We start from the raw sequence: 25,839 nt of genomic DNA on the forward strand, positions 1-25,839 counted from the left end.
ACAGAGAGGACTTTGTCAAATTGAATTTGTAATCAAATCAGTCAATTTAAAAAAGGTGCTCGACGCTTTAAAGAGGCTTTTCTCTTTCCTGCTTTTACTCCCAATTCCCTTTACAGCATTCAACAGCATGAGTCATAAGAGCAACAGAGAGGACATCACTCACACACCGACCGCATCACTCACACAAAACATGCAGAACACAACACATGCACACACAACAGAAAACATCACACATCACACATCACACATGCATGCTCAAAGACACATGCTCTCTCTCTCTCTCTCTCTCTCACTCTCTCTCTCTGGCTCTCTGTCTCTCTCTCTCTCTCACTCTCTCTCTCTAGCTCTCTGTCTGTCTGTCTCTCTCTCTCTCTCTCTCTCTCTCTCTCTCTCTCACTCTCTCTGGCTCTCTGTCTCTCTCTCTCTCTCTCTCTCTCTCTCACTCTCTCTCTCTGGCTCTCTGTCTCTCTCTCTCTCTCTCTCTCTCTCTCTCTCTCTCTCTCTCACTCTCTCTCTCTGGCTCTCTGTCTCTCTGTCTCTCTCTCTCTCTCTCTCTCTCTCACTCTCTGTCTCTGGCTCTCTGTCTTCTCTCTCTCTCTCTCTCTCTCTCTCTTCTCTCTCTCTGGCTATCTGGCTCTCTGTCTCTCTCTCTCTCTCTCTCTCTCACTTTTTCTCTTTCTCAGTCTCTCTCACAAACGCTTCACATTTGCTGATATTGGGTGTGTGGCATGTTTTTGTGACGTATCTGTGATGTGCGATGAGAAAGAGAATGAGGCGGATGTTGATTTCTGGCAGTGTAGCATCATTAACATGGTGGCCTTGAGTACTTGTCAATCTAACAGCGCATGAAGAATTCCTGAAACAATCCTCATCACAAGTGTCTATTTATATTCAGAGCTGTTTTGAAAAATACTGGATGCCAAAGTGATTTTCATCGTAAGAGAAAAAGTGTTTTGATTGGACAGAACAAGGAAAGATATCCGATGGTGTATTTTGAGCCAAGATAAAATTAGACGTTTCATTTGAAGGATGAAAGTAATAATGAACTTAATTGTGCACCCGTTGTTATTAAAACGGCACATTTTCATCATTCAACTCCGTCCTGAAGTGAACACACACCTACGAGCCAGCAGGATGTTGAATTCTGGATGGTGATGAGATCCACATTTATATGTCCTGAGATGTCTGAATAATCCACATTTGACATGGAATAACGGTGTAGTAGGGTTCAGTGTAACGGAAGACAGGGTCTGCGTGGCTGGCAAGTGATTTTATTATCACAAAACAAAACATAAAGCAAATGGAAATAATATTTTAAAGGTGTCCTTTCGACCCACTCGTAATCCTCGTGGTTTCTTCCGGGTTCTTTACTCGCCTCCACTCGCCCTCGACTCTCCCCTCGTGTTGGCTTTTATCCTCTTCTGGCCAATCACTGTAAATACAGACAGGTGTTTACTATCGGTGTTTGACCTACTTATTTCCTGCCGATTTCCTGTCTCTCTCTCTCCAGACTCCGCTAGACCACGCCCCCTTGCCACAAACGGTTAGATGAGATAGTACAAATAACAAAGTCAGACTGTAAAAAAATGATGTTTGACATCAGACACTGATAAACATAAAAGATGTAAAAGATGTATAATTTTAAATCTGTCCAGTACATATCTATAATCTGTCCAAAACTAAAAAAAACACATGCATTCTCACTATAATGGACAAAGAAATAATCGTATAAATTTGAAAGAAAGTACATTTTATAAAGTGACGCAGGATTCACAGATATAGAAATCTTTTGTTCCATGATCAAAATATTGATCCACAATTGTGCCACAATTTTGTAAGATTTTCTCAATATGTTCTTCTCAATATTTTGCTGCATCGTGATGGATTAATTTGACTGATATTTTCTGCTGTTGTGAAAAGGCCACAGATAAAGTAAACGTCCCGTGCACCTGCTGTGATCTCTTAAAACTACACAGGCGTTCCATTTCATCCCTACCAACCGGAGCATGAAGTAATCCCGCTCCTCCTGACAAACACAATCTCAACACTGTGTTTGTGTGTCTGTGTGTGTCTGTGTACACATGCACAAACTATCTCTGGAGTGGGTTGAGTTTAATATGGAATAACTCATCTGTTTGTGTATGATGTGTAGTTAATATTGGCTTGACTAGTAGTTAATCTCAAATTTATTTTCAGTCGATCTAACTAATCTGTTTAATTGTCATTACCTTTAGTTTCATATCACGCCTGACGTGTGCGTGTGTTCATCTATTGTGTGTGTGTGTGTGTGTTGTCTCCGTCTCTTTTCATTTAGTTTTCTTACTCATGGGATTCTGTCTTCATCTTGTCTCGCTCTGAGCTGACAGTTTTACAGAGAGAGAGAGAGAGAGAGAGGATTCCCTCATCCGTGAGCTGAACATCTGTTCTTGTTTTTGGGACACCCTGCACAGGTTACACTACAATCTAAGAGGAACCCCAAACACATTTCTCACATTTACAGATGACAGTTTACAAACACAGTATGGGACACGATAAGGACAATAGAATGCATTAGAATCCTTTATAAACCCAAATTGTGTCCACAACGGATGCGGCGCGACATGACAAACTCATTGAGAACGAGCCGTTGTTGGTCGGGTGTTCCACTTTATGAGCTTTAGTTTCAGGTTCATCCCATTCAAGAATCAAAGAAGACTCTCAAACTAAAATAAAGGCCTTATACAATCATATGGAGAAATTACAGGAGCAAATAATCACTGTTTCAATTTAAAAGAATGTCATAAATATGTATGAATGTCCTTTACCTGTCGGGGAGGTCATATTTTCTATTGATATGTTTATTGATATGTTGTTCATTGCATTTAATTTATTGCAAGCTTCTAAAAAAATAGCATTCAGTATGTTTGAAGAGTGAAATCATGTTTGTCTTGTGAACTGCATAAAGCAAGCGAGAGTCCAGGTTTCTCTCATCATGACACTCACCGTTGACTCTGTTTAGTCTCAGCCGTTGTTTGTGATTTGTTTTGCGGGGCATTCGAGAGCTGCCATGGCTTCGGTCTTGGCATCTGGTGCAGTGGCATATGGACCTGTATCATGGGGACTGGCACAACGGATGCCCACGGCTCCATGACACTCTCCAAGCCCGACGGGTCTGGAAGAAAAAGGTGTTGTGAAAGAACAAGAAAAACGCTCCCTGTTTGTGAGCTGTAATGAGCTTGTCTTATAAACAAACATTGAAGCATTATGGTATAGAGATATAGAATACTCTGCATGCAACTATAAACTGACCAAAATTATTAACGCAACACTTTCGGTTTTGGCCCCATTTTCCATGAGCTGAACTCAAAATGATGCACAGGTGTGCCTTAAGTGGAGCTCATGAAAAATGAGATGGGATGTTTCGTTTATAATTTTGTTCAGTGTAGTTAAAATATCTATATTTACATGTGTCTTCCTAAGTTTATTGGCTAAATTTACAATACTTTTTTTAGTAATTTTTTTTATTTATGATTTGTTCGTGAATGTGTTCGTACACAGATTTCACACAAAAACATACTCGTCTTTTTTAAAGATAACATTTGATAGCATGCTCAAACAGAAGTGCAGCACTTTATCTCAACAGCTTTTAAACTTGAGGACAATACAAACACTCTTGACTTGAAAAGCACTCCAGGTTTAACGTCCACTCCAATTGATTTGTCCGTGTGTAAGCCGTCGCCTCACAAAGGTCTCCAGACACATAAAGACACCGGTTGGCAAACTCATGGTTATAAAAAGCTTGTCATCTATGTGACAGGGCTGCCCGTTGCCATGCCAACAACAGAACTAAAGTGCCAACATTTCAATTCCGGAAGTAGTGAGGTGTGACAGGAATGAGATGGGGATGCCCTTTAAGGTGACGGCATCATAACAAACTTGGTAATATTTCAAATTAAAATGTGGCAGATGGGATTTCAGACATCCATATGACACGGGAATATTTATTACAAGGATATCTTGAAAATGCAACGTTGCACAGGCAGAACCATTGCGAAATAGCCAATATAACAGATTGATTTGATGTTGTATGGACACAAAACTAATGCATGTCAACGGGTGCGCTCAGCTCATGATTCAACAACATACTGGTAACACAGGTAAGAACACAGGTAAGAACACAGCTATGAACTCAGGTAAGAACACAGGTAAGCATTGAGGTAAGAACGCAGGTAAGAAATCAGGTAAGAATGCAGTGAAGAACACAGGTAAGAACACAGGTAAAAACGCAGGTAAGATATCAGGTAAGAACACAGGTCAGAACACAGCTATGAACTCAGGTAAGAACACAGGTAAGCATTGAGGTAAGAACGCAGGTAAGAAATCAGGTAAGAATGCAGTGAAGAACACAGGTAAGAACACAGGTAAAAACGCAGGTAAGATATCAGGTAAGAACACAGGTCAGAACGCAGGTAAGCACATTAGTACCCTGAAAGGACAAAATACAATGAGCGCAGGACAATGAAACACAAGGGCTATTTAAAGGGGAGCAAATCAAGAGGGAACACGAAAGGGCGGGAAAAGAGACAGGACCAGAGAGAGCATATGGAGGACCAGAAGGGTCAAAATGTCTCTCTCCACATAAAACCAGGGATCCTGCCATGATTCTGCCACAAGATCAAGAAAGACATGACATGATGAATCAGAATCATGACAGTGAACAAACACGCATAAGATATCCCATTAACACTCCATTATTATGGTGCCAGAGTCTTCTCTAGGAATTTCCAAGCCCATCCAAGCCAAGTATTTGTCCTTATGAATGTGACACCACCAAAAATAAACCAAGACAGTATGTGAATAACAGTTTGAGCGCCAGGTTTCCTAGCAACAACAATTACAGTACTTTCATGTTATGTCCATGACTAAACACCAGACTCACATCACCGATCTCCGTCTGCTACCAATATATCAAGAAGATGGTGGTCTAAAAGCGATGTCCCTTTACAGCTTTTTTATTCTTTGCTTTGCGTCTGTCACGGTAAGCTTAGCGCCTCGTGCTAGAAAATCCCCTTTCTACCGTTACCAAGGAAACTATTTGGCCTGCATTTATTCTTGGTTTTGGAGAGTGAAGAAAAGACTCACAGCAATGTCTCCATCTCCCTTCCGTGCATATTAAGACTCTCATCAACACAATGTGATTTTTGACCCGCTGTCACATCATCATCACGCGAGGACGCCTGACAAACTGACACCGTTCTTATTGGTTTATTTCTCAAAGTGCTGAATTAACCGTAATGAGAGATTTAGGGTACAAATCTGGTTTTGAAGTCTGTCACGGGTTGAAAAGGTTTAAAGGGGTTTTGTGGAGAGGAATAATTCACCAACAATGCAGAAGCTTGTAGCACATCAACATTCATGAGCGTGAGCGTTCTCTCAGTCTGGGTCAACATTGAAATGAGAGAAAATGGGTCAGGAGACATCTGACAGAACCTCAGGGGCATACGTCTAGATCCTTTGTGCCAGTGAGATAAAACTGAGAAATGACATATTTACTGAAACACAAAGAAACACTAAATGACTGTAGATAACGTGACATCAAAATCTTCCTTCATGATTCCATTTTATTTTATTTTTCATTGGAAACAATTGAATCCATAATCATGTCACATCGCAAAAACAAATGGCTTGAGAACACTGCTCTGTGTTGTTTCATAGTAATGCAAACAATTAACTGTAAACATACAGCGAGATCCAAAAGTTGAAGGTTAAATCTAAAAGAAAGTTTGTAATTTTGAGAAATAAAAGGCAGCTTTTTAGAACAGATCTCAGATCAGGCTGATACAACACAAATAATCAAGAGTTTGTGTAGGCTGTCAATAAGGGGAAGTTCATCACCAAATCAATTTTTTGTGGGATTTTATACTCCCATGACATTAAAGGGGTGATATGACGTGGCTAAAATGAATATTATGGTTTGTTGTAGATGTAATTTCAATTCAATTTAAGGTTTAAAAACACTGTATTTCCGACATACAGTGCATGTGTGTATCTCCTCTTTGCTCCGCCTCTCTGAAACGTGCAGATTCTTAACAAAGTGAAGTCTGATTGGCCAGTTCACCAGTGTTCAGTGATTGGTGGAATACTGCAAGCGTGTGAGGGAAATGTAACGCCTCTGACCATATTTGGAACATCAGGTTCCTCTTCAATCTTACTGACAGGTACTACATCTTACTTGTGTATATATTTGGGCGGTCTTAAGCTCGATTTTTAGTTCTGCGTTGAACCTACGCTGTAGCCCTTAAAACATGTTTAACATGCACTTTGAGCACTTTGACTCATGTACATTCGGTAGCGCAACTTTGTGTTTACAAGCAGACACACACTGTATATATGCTTATCTTCGCAAAAGATTCGATGCTTTAGATATTCAGGAAGACTTGCATTTTTTGCCCAACCGCACCTATCTAATGCGCATGCATGGAAGTGCTCTTGTGAACGAGCACCATAGACTTATAAGACAGAGAAGAATATATCAACTAAAGTTGTTCTTTTGTTTTTCACACATAAAGCATTCTCGCTTCAAAAAAATACACTATGAGCGGATGGACAAATTTAATCATGTCTACTTTTCTGGACCTTGACAACAACTATAACCATGATGTCTATGAGGAGGCCTGGGAATGTCTGGGATGTCTCCTAAATATCTTTATTTGTGCTCGGGAGGTCTCAAAACATTTTGAACGTCGGTGTGTAAAAATCACACACATTTAATTTGGGATGAACTTGCGTGTGCCAATGAGAGTTGATGCACATGTATGTGTGTGTGTTTGTGGGGGTTACATAAAGGTAAATGAGCTTACTCTGTTCTGCTAGAAAAGGCCTCAGAGATCCCACAATCCCCTGCAGGGCCCCTGACAGGCTTTACATCTGCCTCTCTCCAGCTAATGCCTGCAATCGACTGAGCAACCTAAAGACAACGTCTCCTTTACATCTGAACGCTGTCCCAGCTGAACTCAACTCAAGCGATGAGAATTTCTGGACTCAACTCATCTGCCTCTCACCGTCCTGCTCCGTTTCACTAATGTGATAACAAGACGTACAGGTTCTGTTTCGCCAGAGCTAACGGCTCCAAAGTGGGTTTGGTGAAAGGCGTGATAAATCATCAACCCATGAGAAATGATGACATAACGCGAAATATCATAGGCCTACACTTACACACGCACAAATCTTTATTCTTTATAGTCATGCAAACACAACTACTGGAATGAAAAAAGACACAAACAGATTATATGTTGAAATAACATCAATCAAATCGCCATTTACATCGGAATATCACAAAAGAATGCTGAGAGTAAATAAAGCAAACGTTGAATACAGTTTTGTCAGTAATAATTTGTCAGATTTGTCATTTAGTCTGTTATTCATATTTTGATATTTTTGACCACCAGTCATTCTTCTGACAAGAAACTCATTGATAGATAAGCACCCCGGGGGCATTATAGGGATCTGTGATGTTTAATCTAGTCTCAGACGTCACAGACTGTTATGTAAGCGTCTGATGCATAAGGCCAGTGTTGCCAGATTGAAAAAGTCCAACTATCGTACCAGAATCTATAGTACTTGGAATAAAATTACTGCACACGAGTCAAACGTATTGGATACAGCTTTCTATTTAGATGAACAACTTTTGACACGACTGGACCAGTAGAAGGATTCAGTGTCATCGCCTGAAACAGATCTTAGACATACTGTAAAATTGAAGTCCTTTTCCCTCTCCCTTCTGTTTGTTTTCTGTCTGTGCTGACTTTAAGGCCGCTCCATGGACTGTGCCTTCCTCGTCGCCTTTACCCTTTCTTCAACTTTTCAGAGTAACTTACCCAACAGCGTTCACGGCATAAACTTTTATGATCATTTTGTTAACTTTTGACATGTTTGTGAATATTACTGCAGGGACATTAAAACGCCTCTAAACATGCTGTGGCACAAAACGAAATGTGATTGGTCGCTTTACCTGTCAGTTATATGACCTCTTGGACTGCCCTTTCCAAAGAAAGCGTCTGCTACAAGAGACTATGTTTAATCTATTAAATTTTGCTATGCACATGTCTTCGTCTTTTGAATGAAAGTGAGCAGTGACCTCTGTTACTTTGAAACTCGAGCTGGCGTCATTCATTTCATATTGGCTCACGGCTGTCCTCGCCTGCCAGGATGTCGGTGTAACAGAAACGGTCACGTGACTGCCGGAGCTCTATGAAGAAACTATACTAAGGGTTTTGAGATAAAGAGACACAGACACCATTTTCTTTCTTGTTTAAATGACCTTATATGATCGAGCATTAGATTGTCTGTGAATGGGAAAATTAAATCTTGATTTGTACTGAAACGTTTCTTTTTTACATTAGTAAAAATATACATTAAATGGTCCTTTATTGAAGATGTAGAACTGAACATGTATTGTGATGAAACATTCCCCGGTCAGCCCTCAGGTCAGCTGCTTCATTCCCAGCGCTGGTTATACTTCATCAGTTTATAAATGTGTTCTGGAGAAACTTTCAATCAAACGTCTCCAGATGATCTCAGTGATGTTAAAATACTTTCACTGGAGTGAATAATGATGCCGGTGGCAAATCTAGCAGTGACATTAATGTCTCTTCTCTCTGTCTCTCTCTCTCTCTCTCTATCTCATCATGGCAGTCTCTCACATATACACTGTAAGCTTTGATAATTGTGAAATTAACTTCATGATTATGCCTTATGTTCACCTGAGGCATGTCGAGGAGTCATCAGGGAATATATTCCTCTCTCAGCACCAGAAGTTCAGCAGTGTTATTTCAGACTCGATGTAATGACATATGGAGATGCTGTGGGCGGTGGCTGGAATTAAAAACACACACACGGACTTTCACACAGACAAACACGGACACACATACACACAGGGACAAACACGGAAACACACACAGAATGTGAAATTGTCATGTGTATGTCAGTGGAAAGTCATGTAAAATGTGTATTTCTAAAATATAGCGTAAGCTTGACTTTGCTGTTTGTGAGTGCAGTCCGTGTCAAGTCAACATCTCAGTAAGCTGCAGTATTTCAGAACGAAACAGTATTGACATTGACAGGATTTGCATTGGTTTTATATCTAGAGAACAAATCTTCAAGGTCTTCAAGAGAAGTTTCTTCAAGGGGAATGCAATGTCAACAACCACAGGAAAAAACTAAATGCACACGGAAATGCTGTGAAATCTGTGTCAGTGACACCAAAGAAATGTTGTGCTGGAAGAAACACAAGAGAGCGGTGCAGAGCGCCCAAGCTGACGTCCACATGCTGTCAAGACGCAGAACAGAAATCACGGACACAACAAGCGTTGAGCTGCAGGAGTTATGAGCGCTGAGACATCAGCATTTATTCCTCAGCTTCACGTACGGCTGACAGCTCTGCAGTCTGTGCTGTGTTTTTACGAGCGCGCTCACACAATAATCCATCAGTCACGCCATCACGCACACAGGAGAACTGTACATGATACACACATGAGTTATGACACGCAGTGGATGGGATGGATGGAATCATTTATCTGCCCAATGTGAGGATGAGAGAGAAGACCAAGTGTGTAATAGAGAGAGTTCATAGACACTGAAATAGATTGTCTGTCAGCCGGGCATCAGGTCTGGTGGTGTCGTGTGTTTTACAGAGACGACGGGTTTATGGTCCGTCAGATCAGACACTATACATGGGTTGATGGGAAAATGTCATTTGTGGGTTCAGATGAGGATTATCTCTCTGGATTCAAGACTAACAATGAGGGCCTTTAACACAGGACTTTAGCTCTCATTAACCCCTAACGTTTCAAAGCGACGATCACCAGACAATTCACACAGACACCGAAATCATAACAGGTCTTACCTGTGTGACTACAGCAGAAGAAATCCACCAGACGCTTACAAATATTAGAGCATCACATCAATCCCACAATCCTCCTCCAGAACATGACGCTCAGTGTCTGTTGAAGAAGTAAACTGAAAACACTCACAGAGTTAAATGAGTTCATATCATTATACTATATTACTAAATATTTTTTGTTAAAAAGAAAACAATTATTTAGTTACGAATTTACATTTTGTAGACCATGAGTGTCAACCCCAGACCACATAAGGGTTATATATTCAAACACACAACCTGAGTCAGATGTCAGTGATGTCAGTGTGTTCCTGTATTTGCTGTACAGGGATCAGATCTGTGCACCTGCAGTGTTTTCTGAAATCAAAAGCGATCTGAATAAAAGTCTTTAGTATCAAAAGAGAAAGTTTAATAACACTGGAGGAGCATCCGTCTCAATTCTTTAACAATGCTGATAAAAGCATGTTAGAGCCTTTCAAGCAGCTGTGATGTGTGTGTGTGTTTCTGTTTCACTTCACTTTTCACAGCTGAACAAATAATTAACAAGGAACGAGATTGATTTTGCATTTCGTGACGCGCACGAATACACACGCACACGCGGCACTCGTGAATCACGACCTAGATTTGAAGAGCTCATCTGGACAATTTGCATGCAAATGATGTGGCATTTTTTCTTTACTGTTTATTATTAATCTCTCCATTCGCAGGTCTGATTTAAATATCTCAATATGAGGGGTAAAATGAGGCCAAAACAAAGATGATAATTCTGAGGCTGTGAAGCGGTGTTGTTGTTTTTGCATGTCTGCGTTCATCAAATTTACTTTCTGATGAGGATTCTGGTAAGGTGTGGTTGGATGAGTTGGGAGGCGTGATTCAGGATGCGCAGACCAACCTTCATAATTACTATAAATATTTACATTCACGCTCGGTTGACAAGCATTTGACTCGGGCCTGTAGAAACTCAACAGAACTTCATCAAACAAAGCAGACATATTTCATCTGTTAGAACATTAATCCTCATTTAATGTGGAACCAGAAACAAAGGCAGTAACTGCAGGGCAATTCCGTGAAAATTACTAGGAAAAAAGTAAGTTTTTTACCAGCGGCTTTTTACTCTGGTAACAGCACAGAGATTAACATTTGGTGGTTTAGATACTCATGTGAGATCTCTCTTCAAACCTGTAAAGCATTTGTTTTATTTTTAGTTCATGATTTTTCATAGTTAGATTAGAGTCATTTTCAGGATTGTCACATCCATAACACTACATATTCCTCATAAATGGACTCATGAAAATGAATATAAAGAAACTATTTTATGTTCTATAAGGAGGCATCACTAAACCTCATTGGGTATTATTGCTTCAGAATTGTGCATTTTATTTCACAGAAACAAAAATATAGTTTATCGTCTCCCAAAAAACGCGTCCTTTTTTTGTCACATCCATAACGCATGTTTATTTCCCTTTTTTAAATATATTTGATGAATTTTTTTTATGTTTAGACTCTGTCAACAAGTGTTCAGTAAAATATAAACAGACGGTTGAATATAATCTTAATAAATTCATTCTCTGAGCATTTTTATGTCACGTCCATAACGCTGGAATTGCCCTGCACCTTTTACATCTTAAAGCTTGTAACTCTTTGTTAAAATGCGTTCCCACTTCTTTGATCAAATCTTAAGATCTAAAAATAGATGGCCGGTCGCCTTGGCGATTAAATCTCAAAAAAAGCTCAATTACAAAACCCGCTCCTGGTGTCAAAGCCAAGAAAAGACAGAAGAAAAGCAACGGTTTACTTGGAAAGTGGAGAGCAGTTTACAGAAACATTGGAGCGGCTGGATTTATTTGCCTCAGACATTCTAAACATCACACATCTATCACAAGAGTAGAAAAAGCTTGCCAGCTGACACGCAAAGACAACAATCTGTTTAGGGCGACTCTCACTGAGCACATCGGGGTGAACGCCAGACCTCCGCTGTGCTCAATATGTGTGTAATGAGGAAGAGGGAGCTGGTCGTCACTTCATATCATTGTGTTGGGCTAAAATATTCAACAAGAGACATCTTTATGTGTTAAAGTACATTTCATAAAATTCAATTTACATTTCAGGTTTAGAAATAGATTTAATATAGACAGCAGTGGTTGCTGAGGTCAAATCGGAAAGAAATTAAAAGAAATGATGTACTTACAGTGATTCTTCTGTCTTTACCAAACTTGTACCTGTATCTGTTGGACACCACTGACTTCCATTGTACGAACACAAAACCACTGAGACATCTCTCAAAATATCTTCTTTTGTGTTCCACTGAAAAAACACTCACAGATGTACACACATGAGGATGAATAAATAATGATTGAATGCCTATTTTCGGTTGAACTGTCCTTTAAACATGAATTTTGGATCGTGCGGAATGTGAAATTTTACCTTTGGCCTCCTCGTCATTTTACAAATGTCACTGATGAACAGAAGAGAATCACAGCGCACAGCAATAACAGCCTTCTGCTTCGTCTCAAGGGTGAAGAAATCATCCACAAGACAAGTTACGTAATTGCTTTTTGTGACCCATCTGACCTTGTGAAATTCAAGACAGTCGCATGTTTCTTGCAGGAAGGACAAAACTCACTTTCAATTACTAGATTCTCAAGTGAAGACGACATGAATCCTTCCGCACCTCACAGACTTGATTCTTACAGCATCATAATGTTCAAGGATTATGATAGAATAAATCAATGTTAAATAATTTGTGTCCCTCGGTTAACAAGTTGAAATACAGCAACAATTAACATCAGTAATGTTATATATGTTATGTTATATAACATGACATGACATGGCATCTCAAAGCAATCGCATCACATCGATTCGCATAACTTAACTTAACCTAATGCATAACATAACATAACCTAAATTAACATAACATAGCTGCTGGTACATTATCCCTTACAAATACTGTATTGCATAACAAAACACAACACACCACATCAGTTATTTCAAACCAAAGACAATATAAATATAGTAATATTTCTTTCCACTTATCTGACCGTATTATTTGATATTTTACCGTCATGGGTTTTGTCATTTCATTTGTCATAATGCAAAGATGGTCAACATGAAATAAATGTCCATTACTTGATGTCCAACACTAAACAACAGATTTATTTACACCTTCATTGGAGCTTTGTCCCATTTCAATAAGCAATCATTTAGTTCTAGAAAAGAATAAAACCATCAAACAATATAAATAATTCAGACGTGAATTAAGACTTGTCGTAGTCATTTATTTAGCAATTGGCTGTTGAAAGTTGAAGTTAAATGGTGTTTGAAAGAGAGTAACAATATATATATATATACTGTAGAAAATGAGTCCCAGCAGCACTTCAGTTCTGCTATTGTGGCCAAATTCACATTAACATCAGAAAACAAAATATTCACGTCATTGTACAGAAGAATAACAGACAGCAGGTCTTGGTGATACGTTTGCAAAGATATACAATTTGTAAATTATTCCTAACGTATTCAATTTCAGAAATTGTTCCAACGTCAATAAAAGCTGATGGACAGTTCAGCAAAAACGCACAAAAAACCCTGTAATATTCACATTCTTATGGTAACATTCATTATGGAATGCAGTATTTCACATTGTCTTTAGCAGGAGAATGTGTGCGAGCAGGACATCTGTGTGTGGAAAGCTCTTTCCATGCAGGACGGTTTAATATCACCTGTTTTACTTATTGCTCAAACAGTTTCTGCATAACAAAGATGCAACCATCGGCCAATACAATCAAAGCAATTCATAAAGGAAAGCAGAGCGATATTATACATGTATCACACAGATTAACCCAGAAATCAAGAAGAGAAGTATATATTACAATAAATAATGTTGGAATAAATCTTCAGAAAGTATAACATCCTTAGAATGAGTCGAACCAAACAAATCATTAGAACGCCGTGTGTACCGGAGAGACAACAGCATGCTGAAAAATCAACATCATACATCAGAAAATATCAACTCAAAACTTCAGAGTATAAAACTGTACAAACTGATGACGGAAAACAGGCTCGAGGTCGTGTTACAGCAACAATACCAATCTGGACAAATATTCTTTACATTATATACAAATTAGATGTGAACAATATTTACTGTGTGTGTTTAGTGTGTAACGCGACAGGTTTTCATAGTAGAAGAGCAAAAATACTTATTTATTATTTTGAAGGGTAAACATGTGAAGTAAACATGCAGTATTTGAAGCACTTGTTGGTCTTTTGGTCCAAAACTCATGTTCAGTGAAACACGCTCAGCGAGAGGAGTGCACAGTGCCACAGAAACTCATGAAAACATCACGTGTGTATTTTAAATGCCTTGTTTGTTTTTCATGTGTTCACTAGTTTCCTCATCGAAACAACACTGATGACACCGAACACGATGCCACAAATATCAACCAATCAAATTGTCTAAACATCGGTCACATTTTAGGGAGAAACCACAGTGTTCAGGAGGTCAAAAAGGAATTTAAAAGCTGCAATCTGTGAATGGTTTCATCGGACGCACGCGTCTGTGTTTGGTTATAATAATACAATTAATATACATTGATCATTTCTATTCATATTTTATTGTTGTGGAGGTCTACCTGAAGTGAAGTTTGGTCCACATTATATTTATCTGTAAAATTATGTGGGTCAAATAAAGACAACAAAAATTAGAAAAATGAGATTCACAACGGTAAGCTTATAATAATGATTTATAACTTGAGCTTTGGAGTCGGATTTCGTGCGAAAACTCAGTTATTCCGACACGCCAGTTAACAGCGGTTTTCCCCAAAGAAAGACGAACGTTATGATCGCAGCTTTATCAAAGAAATCTCTATTCAACCTGAACTGTTTTATTTATTCTGGATTTTATTCAAAACGAAAACTTAAGAGCTGATGGTTCTTGAATCTGGACGAAGAATGTTTCTGTTCTCCTGCCGAGCAGCTCCAGCTTCACATCGATCACATCGTTGCCGTCTTCGTTTCAGGCACTTGATGGGTTTTTTTCGGCGATTTTCATTTCACATTTCAGGAGAAAATGAAATATCTACTGATCTACTGTCTTAGTGATTTATATGTGCACACTGATGGAGAAAGACTGAATAATAGTGTGGACGGAGATGTTCATGTTGTATGAGCTTCAAACACCCCCCTCCAACATCTTCTGTTAGAAGGGTCAAAAACTGACAGTAAACACATCCAGAACCATTTGAAGATTTCATCTAGGAATATTCTGGATTCTGTACAATTTAAACTTTATCGACAGCATTCGGACTTCATCCTGGTTTCATAAAAACAAACAGAAACCATGTGAACATCTCAGTCCTGTCGTGTAAAACACTGTACGTGCGGTCAGCACACACACTTTCTGTCTGTTTTTATACTCTACAGTTTTAAACACAGATTTTTTTTGTTTCTAAAAGTTGGTTTATAGTTTGGACTTGAAAACAACATCACAAAGCAACAGTAAAAAGCACAGATGTGTGTAAACAGTTTTCATGTCTTTTTTGTGTATGGGCCCGGCACGAAACATCAGAACAAACCACAAAAGAGTTTGATCTTAGAAAAAAACAACAGGCTATTTAACACCAAGCACCGCCACGAAAACAAACAAAACACATTTACACCCCATAAATAAATGAGCATAATTTGCTAATCTATATCACAGAGAGAGGTCAGATTTCAAAAGAGCTCGAAAATACAAATTCTCACATGAATCCAAATACTGCAATGTAAAGATACGAGACGGCATTTTCACCAGGTACCATACTGTATGTACAAAGGCAAACGTCGCTCGCAAAAGCACTGCTGATAAATGCTGTAGAAAAGAGAGACGACGGATGAGAGAGAAAGAGATGGAAAGGCATCAATCCAGAGCACGTGTGTCTGGAGCAGATGGAGAGAGAGAGAGAGAGAGTCCCTGGGTGATTTTGGCCGAGTCTTTAGTTCTGTAATCCCAGACTCTAGTTGGACGGCACCATGTCTTTGATCACAGGTTCTCTGTTTAAGTATGTCGCCCAGTAAACCAGATTAAATGATCCGAAGAGAACGGGAAACATGATGCGAGACATTCGGTCAATTTTACTCACGCTGTTGAAGGTTTTCTTGGCCTCGGCTTGTTTGATGGCATCTGTTTTGCCTTTGCCTAGATCCGGTGTGCTGCCCTTGGCAATAGTGGGGAGCACAGTGTCCTTGGTGATGTTGGGGGCGTAGTTCGCCACGGCGACGGCGTATGCGTTGTTCTTCTTGATGACTGAAGCTTTTTCTTTTTTCTAAAGGAACGAGAGGATTCAATGTAAACATCATCGTACATGCACCCATAAGTCATTCTAAACGTTACTTCCAGACAAAAAGAGAAAAGAAATGACACTGATGTGACAGCTGATCGTCTGACGGATCACATGACTCTTGTTTTCCATATAAAGTTACAGATAACTATCAGCTACTGGAACTATTATTACTAGAAAAACTGTTTCTGGAGGAAGTTATCTTCCCGTCATTTGAACATCAATCATTCACGTGCCGGATGAGAACACTGAAGACACACAACATGAGTGATATTATGATGAAGAGTAGGAGGAACAACAGGGATTGTTGACACATGATGAAGAACAGAGCCCAACATTCATGATTCATAACAGCAGTGTGAAGATAAACAACAACATCCCACACACACACATGCATTTATACACACACACACAGGTTGCTCCTACATAACCCTGAAAACTAAATGAAGTTCTGGGATAAATATCATGGAAAATCAACTTTGTCTTCAAATTGAACAAACTGAGACTCCAGACATACAGTACTGTAAAATATAATATAAATATACACATATATATATATACTGTACAGTATATTGTTAAGAGAATTGATCAGATACTTTTGGTCTTGAAAGAATTTTGTGAGAAAAATATGACAAACGTCATGTGAAGAGATGTGTTTAATTGTCATGAGAATGATGTCACGACTTCATGAGCACATCATGATGGCCAGTGATTCAGAGATCTATGAGTCTCCCAGAGGAGAAGAGTCTGAATGATTCTGGCTTTTGTCTTCTGACACCTGAACTTTCCTCTGTGAGCAGACGGAGGGATCAAAGGTTGGACATCCGATGAGACCCATAATCCTTTGCATTTAATTCTCAAACGCCGTAGGGTCTGAAACACTCTTTCATGTCCATCAGAGACCAAAGCTGAAAATGACAGGGCCGGCTCATTACAACACAACTGACTCGACACATCTGTCATTTTATTAAATGTTTAACACACGCAGACTGGAGCACGTGAGCGTGTGATGATACTATACAAAGTCGAGCTAAAGATTTTATTTTTCTTATTAAAGTAACCCAGAAACAAGAGCACCATCCGTCTGGACAAGACATTTCTGGGTGATTTCTGATGTATCGGACGCAAGAACTTTTCTCTGAGTCACAAGAAATGAAAGTGTGCTGATCTGCATAAACATTTGATATGTTCTGTCATTTCTGATTGGCCGACTGACCTTTATCTGGAGGAATGTGATTTGTGGAGGAGACAGACTCATGAATACATAATGATCCTGTTCTAGAGACAGAGAGCCTCATAAAAACAACACTCAACACAAATCAAACTCCACATTTATGACAGACAGATGAAGAAAGAGGCTTGACCTCACTACACTGTTCATATATCAAGAGTTTTTAACATCATTTGGCCGGAAAAATTGAGATTTCACTGAGGAATCGCTGGAGCTGAACTTTTGCAGATAATCTCAGTGTGATTTACATCTGATCTGGACTTTTCTAGAGTAGAAAACCGAAATCAGTGTTTATTGTTTCTGTAAAGACAAACACAACTCAAACAACACGATTACACAACAAACCAAACAACAATTCAGAACCTCAAAAACACACAACCAAACATTGCTCTTTAATAGTCCTGCGCTTTCATTTTAACATCAAAAGATGTTTCTCTTAAAACACACTCTACAAAAAGTACAAAATTTGGCAAAATGCTCTTCCTACAAAGATAAATAAGTAACGTGAACATCTTTAGAATGTTTAGTTAAAGGAGTCAAATGGTTGTTTTGCACATACTAAACATCTGAATCTTCATGAGCGCTCTCATTTATCTCCCGATCACAGTCAACGTCAACCAACCGTCACCACTGATCAATCCACCAACACAAAGCATGCTGGGAGACGAGTACCTTTTCGCTGACCACACTCTTGCCGTCCCACGCCCAGCCGCGTTTGGTGAAGTAGTTGACGGTGGCAAACTCGATGAGGGCGGAGAAGACGAAAGCGTAACACACGGCGATGAACCAGTCCATGGCGGTGGCGTAGGCGACTTTAGGCAGTGAGTTACGAGCGCTGATACTCAGTGTGGTCATCGTCAGTACAGTAGTCACACCTGACAGAGACAGACAACAGACAACACACAGCATGCATCAGCAGAGCATGTGAACCATGGTTTTACTATAGTAAAAGTGAAGTAACCGTGTTTTAACAAAGCTCTCCTACAAATTTCAAGGTAAATATATGGTTATTGAGTGAGACCGTAGTAAATGTTGGGTTGGTTCAACAGATGTCACCCTGGACAACAAAACCAGTCTTATGGGTCAATTTATCCAAATTGAGATGTTTACATCATCTGAAAGCTGAAGAATTAAGATTTCTATTGATGTATGAGTTGTTAAGGATGGGACAATATATGGCGGAGATACAGACGTTTGTAAATCTGAGGGTGCAAAAAATCTAAATATTATAAAGTTTTTATATATTTAAGGTAGGAAATTTACAAAATATCTTCATGGAACATGATCTTTACTTAATATCCTAATGATTTTTGGCATAAAAGAAAAATCGATAATTTTGACCCATACAATGTATTATTGGCTTTTACTGAAAAATGTTCCCGTGCTACTTAAGACTGGTTTTGTGAACCAGGGTCACAAATCTGAACTTGTAAATTTGATCCAACATCCCAAAACACTTGATACAGTTTGGATAGTCATCATAGGGGATGATCACTGGACTAAATACATCGATGGGTGATTCACTGTCAACCTAAACAGAGGTCAACACTTAACAATGTAGATTTGAATCATTCCCAATTATATTTTGAAGCCATCCTTTGATATTTTTAAACATTCATCCATTGCACTTTTTATATTTCAAATATTTATTTTCAAAAACATGGCTGATATGACACAGAATGACCTCAATGGATTGATGTTGTATTCACACCATTCATGAAAATCAATTAACAGATGGTTTACGTGTATCTCTCTCTGTGTTTCAAAGAATTGAAAGTATTTCAACATTCTGAAAGATGAAATCTGTCGGGACGTCCGTGCTGTTTCTGTACATCATCTCACAACACATACTCTCCAAAATTTCATAAATGTGACAATATCCTTAATCAATTCTTTTCTTTCCCTCTGACGTGTTTACTGGAAAATAAAGTTATTTTTACACAGCCCCTGGTGGTGAATCGTTTTTTGAACAAGAGAATAATATTCCTCCAGTGCTTATACTTCAAATGTTCGGAGTTGGGGCTCGTAAAGAGAGTCTGATTCCCGTCTGACCGCTTTTAATTCATTCTCACTGTCGTCAAACTCTTCAGTGTTTCGTGCGGGTGAGACAGAAGTGACAGCGGCAGAAGATTGTTTGTTGAAAAGGGGATTGACCACCGCTGGGAGCGTGTGATGGATGACTCACACTGACCGCCAAATCCAGAAATCAATGTAATGACATCAGGGAGACATCGGTCAAGAGCTAAACATGTCATAAAGAGTCTGTCAGCTGACTTCATGCAGAAGAGAAAACCCATTTCATTACAACTAAAAGCAAGCGAACGCGTCGGTTTACTGCGTCAAAGTTATTTACATCAACATATAATCAAAGTAGCTCATATATTCAAGTCATCTGATCATAACAAACATGTCTTTCAAAATAAAAATATCTCAAATAAACACCCACGAAAACCAACTGAATTATTAACTAAAATCTTGTATTTCACTTGCTTAAACTTGTTTTGGTGTTTGATTTTGAAATGAATTCCTGTATTTCACGTCAATATGGTGCTGACTGACCTCCACAGTCATATATGATCACCAGTGAAACCAGTCAGAAAAATATCAAGAGCTTGGTTCCAAAATGAGAAAATCTTTTAAAAATCATGTTTTTAATTAAGTAATTATGTTTTTATTGTGTTAGTTGAGCTGTATTTATATTGGCTTAAATGAAAACAAACCAACTGCAGCTTGAATTCACAATTTATCTCAGTTATCTCATTTTGGAACCAAACTCCTCATATATAGATCAACGATCAACACAAATACATGTACACTGAAGAAAAATAAATCAACAATAACAGCACAAATAAAATAAATAAAACACGACACAGAGTATAATTAATGCTGTCAACACATTAATGCATGCCATTCTTTTTTTTTCAGATTAAGGCGTTTAAATATTTAATGCAATTAACACAGTTTGTTATGTCATCCTTTGTCTAGTGTTACGTTTTATAATCACGCTCTTATTCATGTAAAGGCTTTTAAAGCACTTAAGCGTGATTTGAAACGGTTGCTTTGACGCACACGTTCAGTTTAAAAAGCTAGAGCCAACACTAAACATCTGAAAAGAAATCATACATATTTAAAAATGAAAATTAGAAGGAAGTGCTTTGGGAAACAGGAAGTGGAGGTCAGTAGTCAGAATAAATGTGTATTATGTGTGTGTGTGTTTGTTTGTGTGCGTAGCAGGTGATTCTTTCATTAGTCCCAGTGAAGAGATGAGGAGAAATGTAATCGAAGATTAAGATTAAAGCACACTGAACTTCAGAAGCCTCGTGTTTTTACAATTTGCTCTTCCAATTCACAGCAAAAGAGCGTCTGAAAAGCTCTCATCCTGCACTCAGGTTATAAGATGACCAGCAGGTGCTCATCAGAAGAAATCCATTTTCATTTGCTTTCTTCTGATTTCTATTTAAGCTCCATCGTGAACTGAGCAGCAAATAAACCCAACTGAAGATGTTAAGAATATTCTTCCTCCAAACCACGTGACTGTCTTTCCTCCACGGATGCTGAGAGACATCACGCAATACATGAAGAACGACTTACATCAGATGGATGATGATAAAACACACGTAACAGAAAGAACGTCGTGAAGTATACATCACACGACACCGTCGAGATGTTCAGCCTGAAGACACGTTTCAATAATGCAGCGTTTGAGTGAACTCAACACACATCTGAGATCGATGCCATTCTCTCCGTTTGAACTTTGATATCTTTACGCCAAGCGTCCACGTGTCACTCTTCAATATATTCAGGATAATCCAACCATGCGTTTATTTCTTGTGATGCTTACAATTATCATTATTACTGAAACACTTGCATGATCGATGATTAGAGAGGACGCTGACAGCAGAGCAGACGCAGAGATTCAAAGACAGAAGACGAGAGAAGCTGTGCCAGGAAGACTCATTTTCTGAACATCACCTGCTTAGCAACACCGAGCTCAGGGAATCTCCACGGTAACCGAACTCTTCCCAACCTGAGCTCAGTAAATCCTCACAGAGACGCCCGGCTTTCCTGCTGATGTCTCTAATCTGGACCACAGGCCTCCCGGGTCTTTGTGAAGGTCATTCACCATCATTCCCGTACCAACATGTCACGCTACAGAACGCTGATACAGCGACACACACGCTGCTGTGTTAGGAAAGGTTAATGCTATTGCACCCAAAAGAGAAATATTATAATTTTCCGTGTCCATATTTCACCCCTTCAATGACACATTACACATTTATAAGAAACCAGAAGGGTTCCGAAGAGCTACAGACGACTATCCAGCTTGATCACCAAAACAGAAAAGAAAAATACAGCAATTCAACGTCTGGCAAACAATGCTCACGTGTGGACAGGAAGCATCTTAAAACAGAACCACTGCATGTAAACACATTTGGATTAGTGTTGCATGCAGTTTTGTGTTGAATGAAATGTGTTTGAGTGAGTGTGTGTGATGTTTGTTTATACTCACCGAACACGGTCCGGGCCGGCACAGACTCCCGGTTTAGCCAGAAGGACACCTGCGACAGTATGACGGTCATAATGCACGGCAGATACGTCTGAATCACAAAATAACCGATCTTTCTCTTCAGGTGAAAGTGTGCCGTCATGACTGTGTATTCACCTGAAAAAAACACGCAGGAGCGTTGGATTGACCAACACAAAGCAACAAACACAGAACACCAGATATTAACTGTGGCTTAGTGAAGAAATGCATTTTTAAAACCATAGTTTCACCATCACAATTAAACTATAGTTATAGTAAAGCGATTGTAAAATTTTGTAAAATGTTTCAAGTTTATTGATTTCATCGTTTGCTTGGAGTCGGCCGATTTAGTATTCAGTAATTCAGGCAACACAATACAATTCTTTGATTCAGCCGTCACTGGAAGGTGTGAAGTAGCTCATTTTGATGACAAATAAAAATGTTAGCGAGTAAAGTGAGATCAGGTGAAGCTGTGAGACGGTAAACACAACATCAGAAAGCAGGATTATGAAACACATTCCACCTGATCTGAGGACGAGCCGGACGATAAGATCCGTCTGTTACTGAACTCAATGAGGAAAGACCTCCTGGACATTAGCATGAGGATTTTAACCTCATTATCACACTCTATTATAACAATCACACACTCACACACACACAAAACCATGACACAATGAAGACAGACAGACAGAGAGAGAGAGAGAGAGAGAGAGGGTTAGAGCGAGTGATGGAGGAAGACAGGTTGCCCATGGCAACAGAAGAGAGAGAAATCTGTTGGTGTTGGCAGAGTAAGGGGGATCTCCTCTTCCTTTCTGCAGAGGACGCCTGTAATCCTGTAAAACACACAGTGACTGCGCTTGTCTCCTGTGTTTGTGAGCGGCCCGTCTGCTTTATTTCATTCTAGATTTATGCCTTACTCAGCACCTTATTTTAATTTGACTCTAATGTTTGAACTTATTGTGTGTCTTTTGTTATATGTTCAATGCTTTGGCTATATTGTAAAAACAAGCAATCATGCCAAGGAAGTACCTTGAAATTGAGAGAGAAAGAGAGATAGAGTGGGGGGGGGGAGAGAGTGCTTAAATGTGTTCATGAATGTGATAATACACATATTAAAACATGAAAAAAAAACATAATACACATAAAAACACATCATGTGGCCCTGCTGTCCAGTTTACTTCTAAAGGAGCATCCTAAAAGATTAGAACACAATACATAAACATGTGTGTGTGTGACTGTGTGTGTGTGTGTGTGTGTGTGAGAGAGAGATAGATAGAGATAGATAGAGATAGAGAGAGAGAGAGAAAGAAAGAGATGTGTACATGTATGTGTGTGTTCCTGTAATGACTACACACTGTTGTATGAGGGTGGGCTGCTCTCTAGGGTTTTTAATAGAGATGTTCTATAACAGCCACACAACTCTTGACAGCAAGATGGTCATTAGACAGTCTGACCTCACCCTGACCTGAAGGGCACTGCTGGACAAAACACAACACAATCGCTTTTTTATTAGACCATGACAAACAACCGGCCCCTCTGAGACACAACCATAGGAACGCACTTCAGAAGGAGGCGTCACAAAGCAGTAAACGCACACACATGCGGACACGCACGCACACACATGCGGACACGCACACACACACACACACACGCTAGCACTCACGTAACCACACATGTACACACACACCAGCACATACGCATGCACACACAAGCATAAACACAATAACTTGCAATCACACACACAAGCACACAAAAACGCACTAATTCACGCACACTCGCACACATACACACTCCAAACACTCAAGTTTCCACACAGACACACGCATTCGCCCACACTTAAGCTCTAGCATGTTATAAATCATGACAGATCTGCGCTGTTAATTACTTCGAGTGAGAATGTATATCTCCCACCGCAGCCGTGATGCTGATCGCCATGGTGACGGCAGCCGTAGATTCATACATCTTAACTTGTAAGCACGATTGCACTGATGGTACGTGAGCATCATTTCATCTCTCCTGATCTCTGTTTCTCCTCTGTTCTAGATCTGATCTCTTTGATAAAGTATCATCAGCACCTCACGTCTTCTGCAGCTCACACACACACACACACACACGTGAAGTGATAGTCGTGCCTGTGAAATGAAGGTCTTAAAAATCCTTGAGATAATTCATTCACTGGAGTGTGTAAATGTAGTGCACTCTCAAGTGTGCCACATGACCTAATTTCTCTTCACACTGTTATAAAGAATGATTCATCTCACATCAGCAGACAGAGACCACACACAAGACAAACAAGAGAAACAGACCACGCCTCCTGTGTGTGTGTGTGTGTGTGTGTGTGTGTAAGAGAGAGAGATCATAGGGTACCGAATACACGTTCTGTTGATGTAAAAGTCCCTTAAAGGGCTACTTCACCCCAAAATGAAAGTTCTGTCACCGTTTACACACCTTCGAGTTGTTCCAAATGTGTATAAATGTCTTTGTTCTGATGGACACAGAGAAAGATATTTGAAAGAATGTTCATAACCAGACAGATTTCGCCCCCCATTGACTCCCATAGTAGAAACAATGTTAGTCAAAAGTGCCCCAGAACTGTTTGCTGTCCTACATTCTTCAAAATATCTTCTTTTGTGTTCAACATTTTTTCCTACTATGGGAGTCAATGGGTGTTGAGATCTGTCTGGTTATTCGCATTCTTCCAAATATCTTTCTCTGTGTTCATCAGAATAAAGACATTTATACACATTTGGAACAACTCGAAAGAGAGTAAACGATGACAGAATTTTCATTTTTGGAAGTGTTTAAAATCTCTGATATTTATTCTCTCTCATAGGATAATAAGTCTTTCTTCAATGGAACACAAAAGAAGATATTTTTAGAAACGTCTCATCTGTTTTGTGTTCATAAAAAAAAGTCAGTGGGATTCAGTGTTGTTTCATTTTCAGCGTTCTTTAAAATATCTTCTTTTGTGTTCTGCAGGAGAAAGATACTCATACAGTGTAAGTAAATGATGGCTGAAGTGTGTCTGTAAGTAACTGAGAGCATGTGGTGTCTGCACATCCTCCGTGTGTTTGTGGTAAAGTCCCTGAAGCTCTTCTGAGGTTTTTCTGCGCTCAACTGAAGTGGAATATCGCCTTCGCTCCTCTGCTTCTTACCCCACGCTTTACTGAGCTACTGAATGCCAACACGCAACAAATGTCAGAGCGAGACACAGATGTGTGTGTGTGTGAAGGAGAGAGAGTGTGTCAGTCCATGTGTGTTGAGAGATGTGGTGTTAAAACACACAGGAGAGTCAGCTGACAGAAAGAACATGTGCTTCATGATGTATGATGGAGAGAAACCATCACCTGATCCTCCTCATGTCCCTCACAGGTCTCTTCAGTCTCATCACTTACTTCCAGATCTGTGACAACTCAACATTTTATTTAGGATTCCACTTGCTCTGATCCACGAAAACAAATATGACATTGAAAAAACACAGTTCCGGCTATTTTATTAAAGACTTGACAACATCCAGGTGTAAAAATGAACGTTCATAGTAGGACTGTCACTGAAAATGTGAGTTTATACATGTAAAATTATGAAAGATAAGACAGTTAAACCCGGAGACCTAAAAAAAAAACATTTCAACATTGTTGGAAGCTTAACCTACAGACTAGTGTTGTCATCGAGACCACCTAAACCGCCCTTACAGAAAAAACACATGAAGTGAAATGTGTGTTGTTGGAAAAAATTGTGTGAATCTCACGTGAAATTCCAATATGAAACCCATTAGATCACATGTAAAAACTCATTGCAAAATGTGGTGACATGTGAAGATGTGGAGATGTATCAACACATGTTGCACACGTGAATCCCTTGGGGTTAACATAGGAATTCACGTGGGACTTACACA

General features: G+C 39.3%; 1 protein-coding gene across 1 annotated transcript in view; it reads right to left on the reverse strand.

The window, feature by feature from the left end:
• Positions 1 to 13,157: 13,157 nt before the first annotated feature.
• LOC130438310 (gamma-aminobutyric acid receptor subunit alpha-2) overlaps positions 13,158 to 25,839 on the reverse strand; it is a 32,632-nt gene continuing 19,950 nt past the window's right edge. The window contains exons 8-10 of the mRNA XM_056770174.1: positions 21,930 to 22,082; positions 18,092 to 18,294; positions 13,158 to 16,173 (exon numbers count right to left, since the gene is read on the reverse strand). Of these exons, the coding sequence (XP_056626152.1) occupies positions 15,865 to 16,173; positions 18,092 to 18,294; positions 21,930 to 22,082 (665 nt within the window). The 3' untranslated portion in view covers positions 13,158 to 15,864. The remainder of the gene's footprint in view (positions 16,174 to 18,091; positions 18,295 to 21,929; positions 22,083 to 25,839) is intronic.

This window comes from Triplophysa dalaica, chromosome 16 (assembly GCF_015846415.1).
Source record: "Triplophysa dalaica isolate WHDGS20190420 chromosome 16, ASM1584641v1, whole genome shotgun sequence".
Taxonomy (NCBI): domain Eukaryota; kingdom Metazoa; phylum Chordata; class Actinopteri; order Cypriniformes; family Nemacheilidae; genus Triplophysa; species Triplophysa dalaica.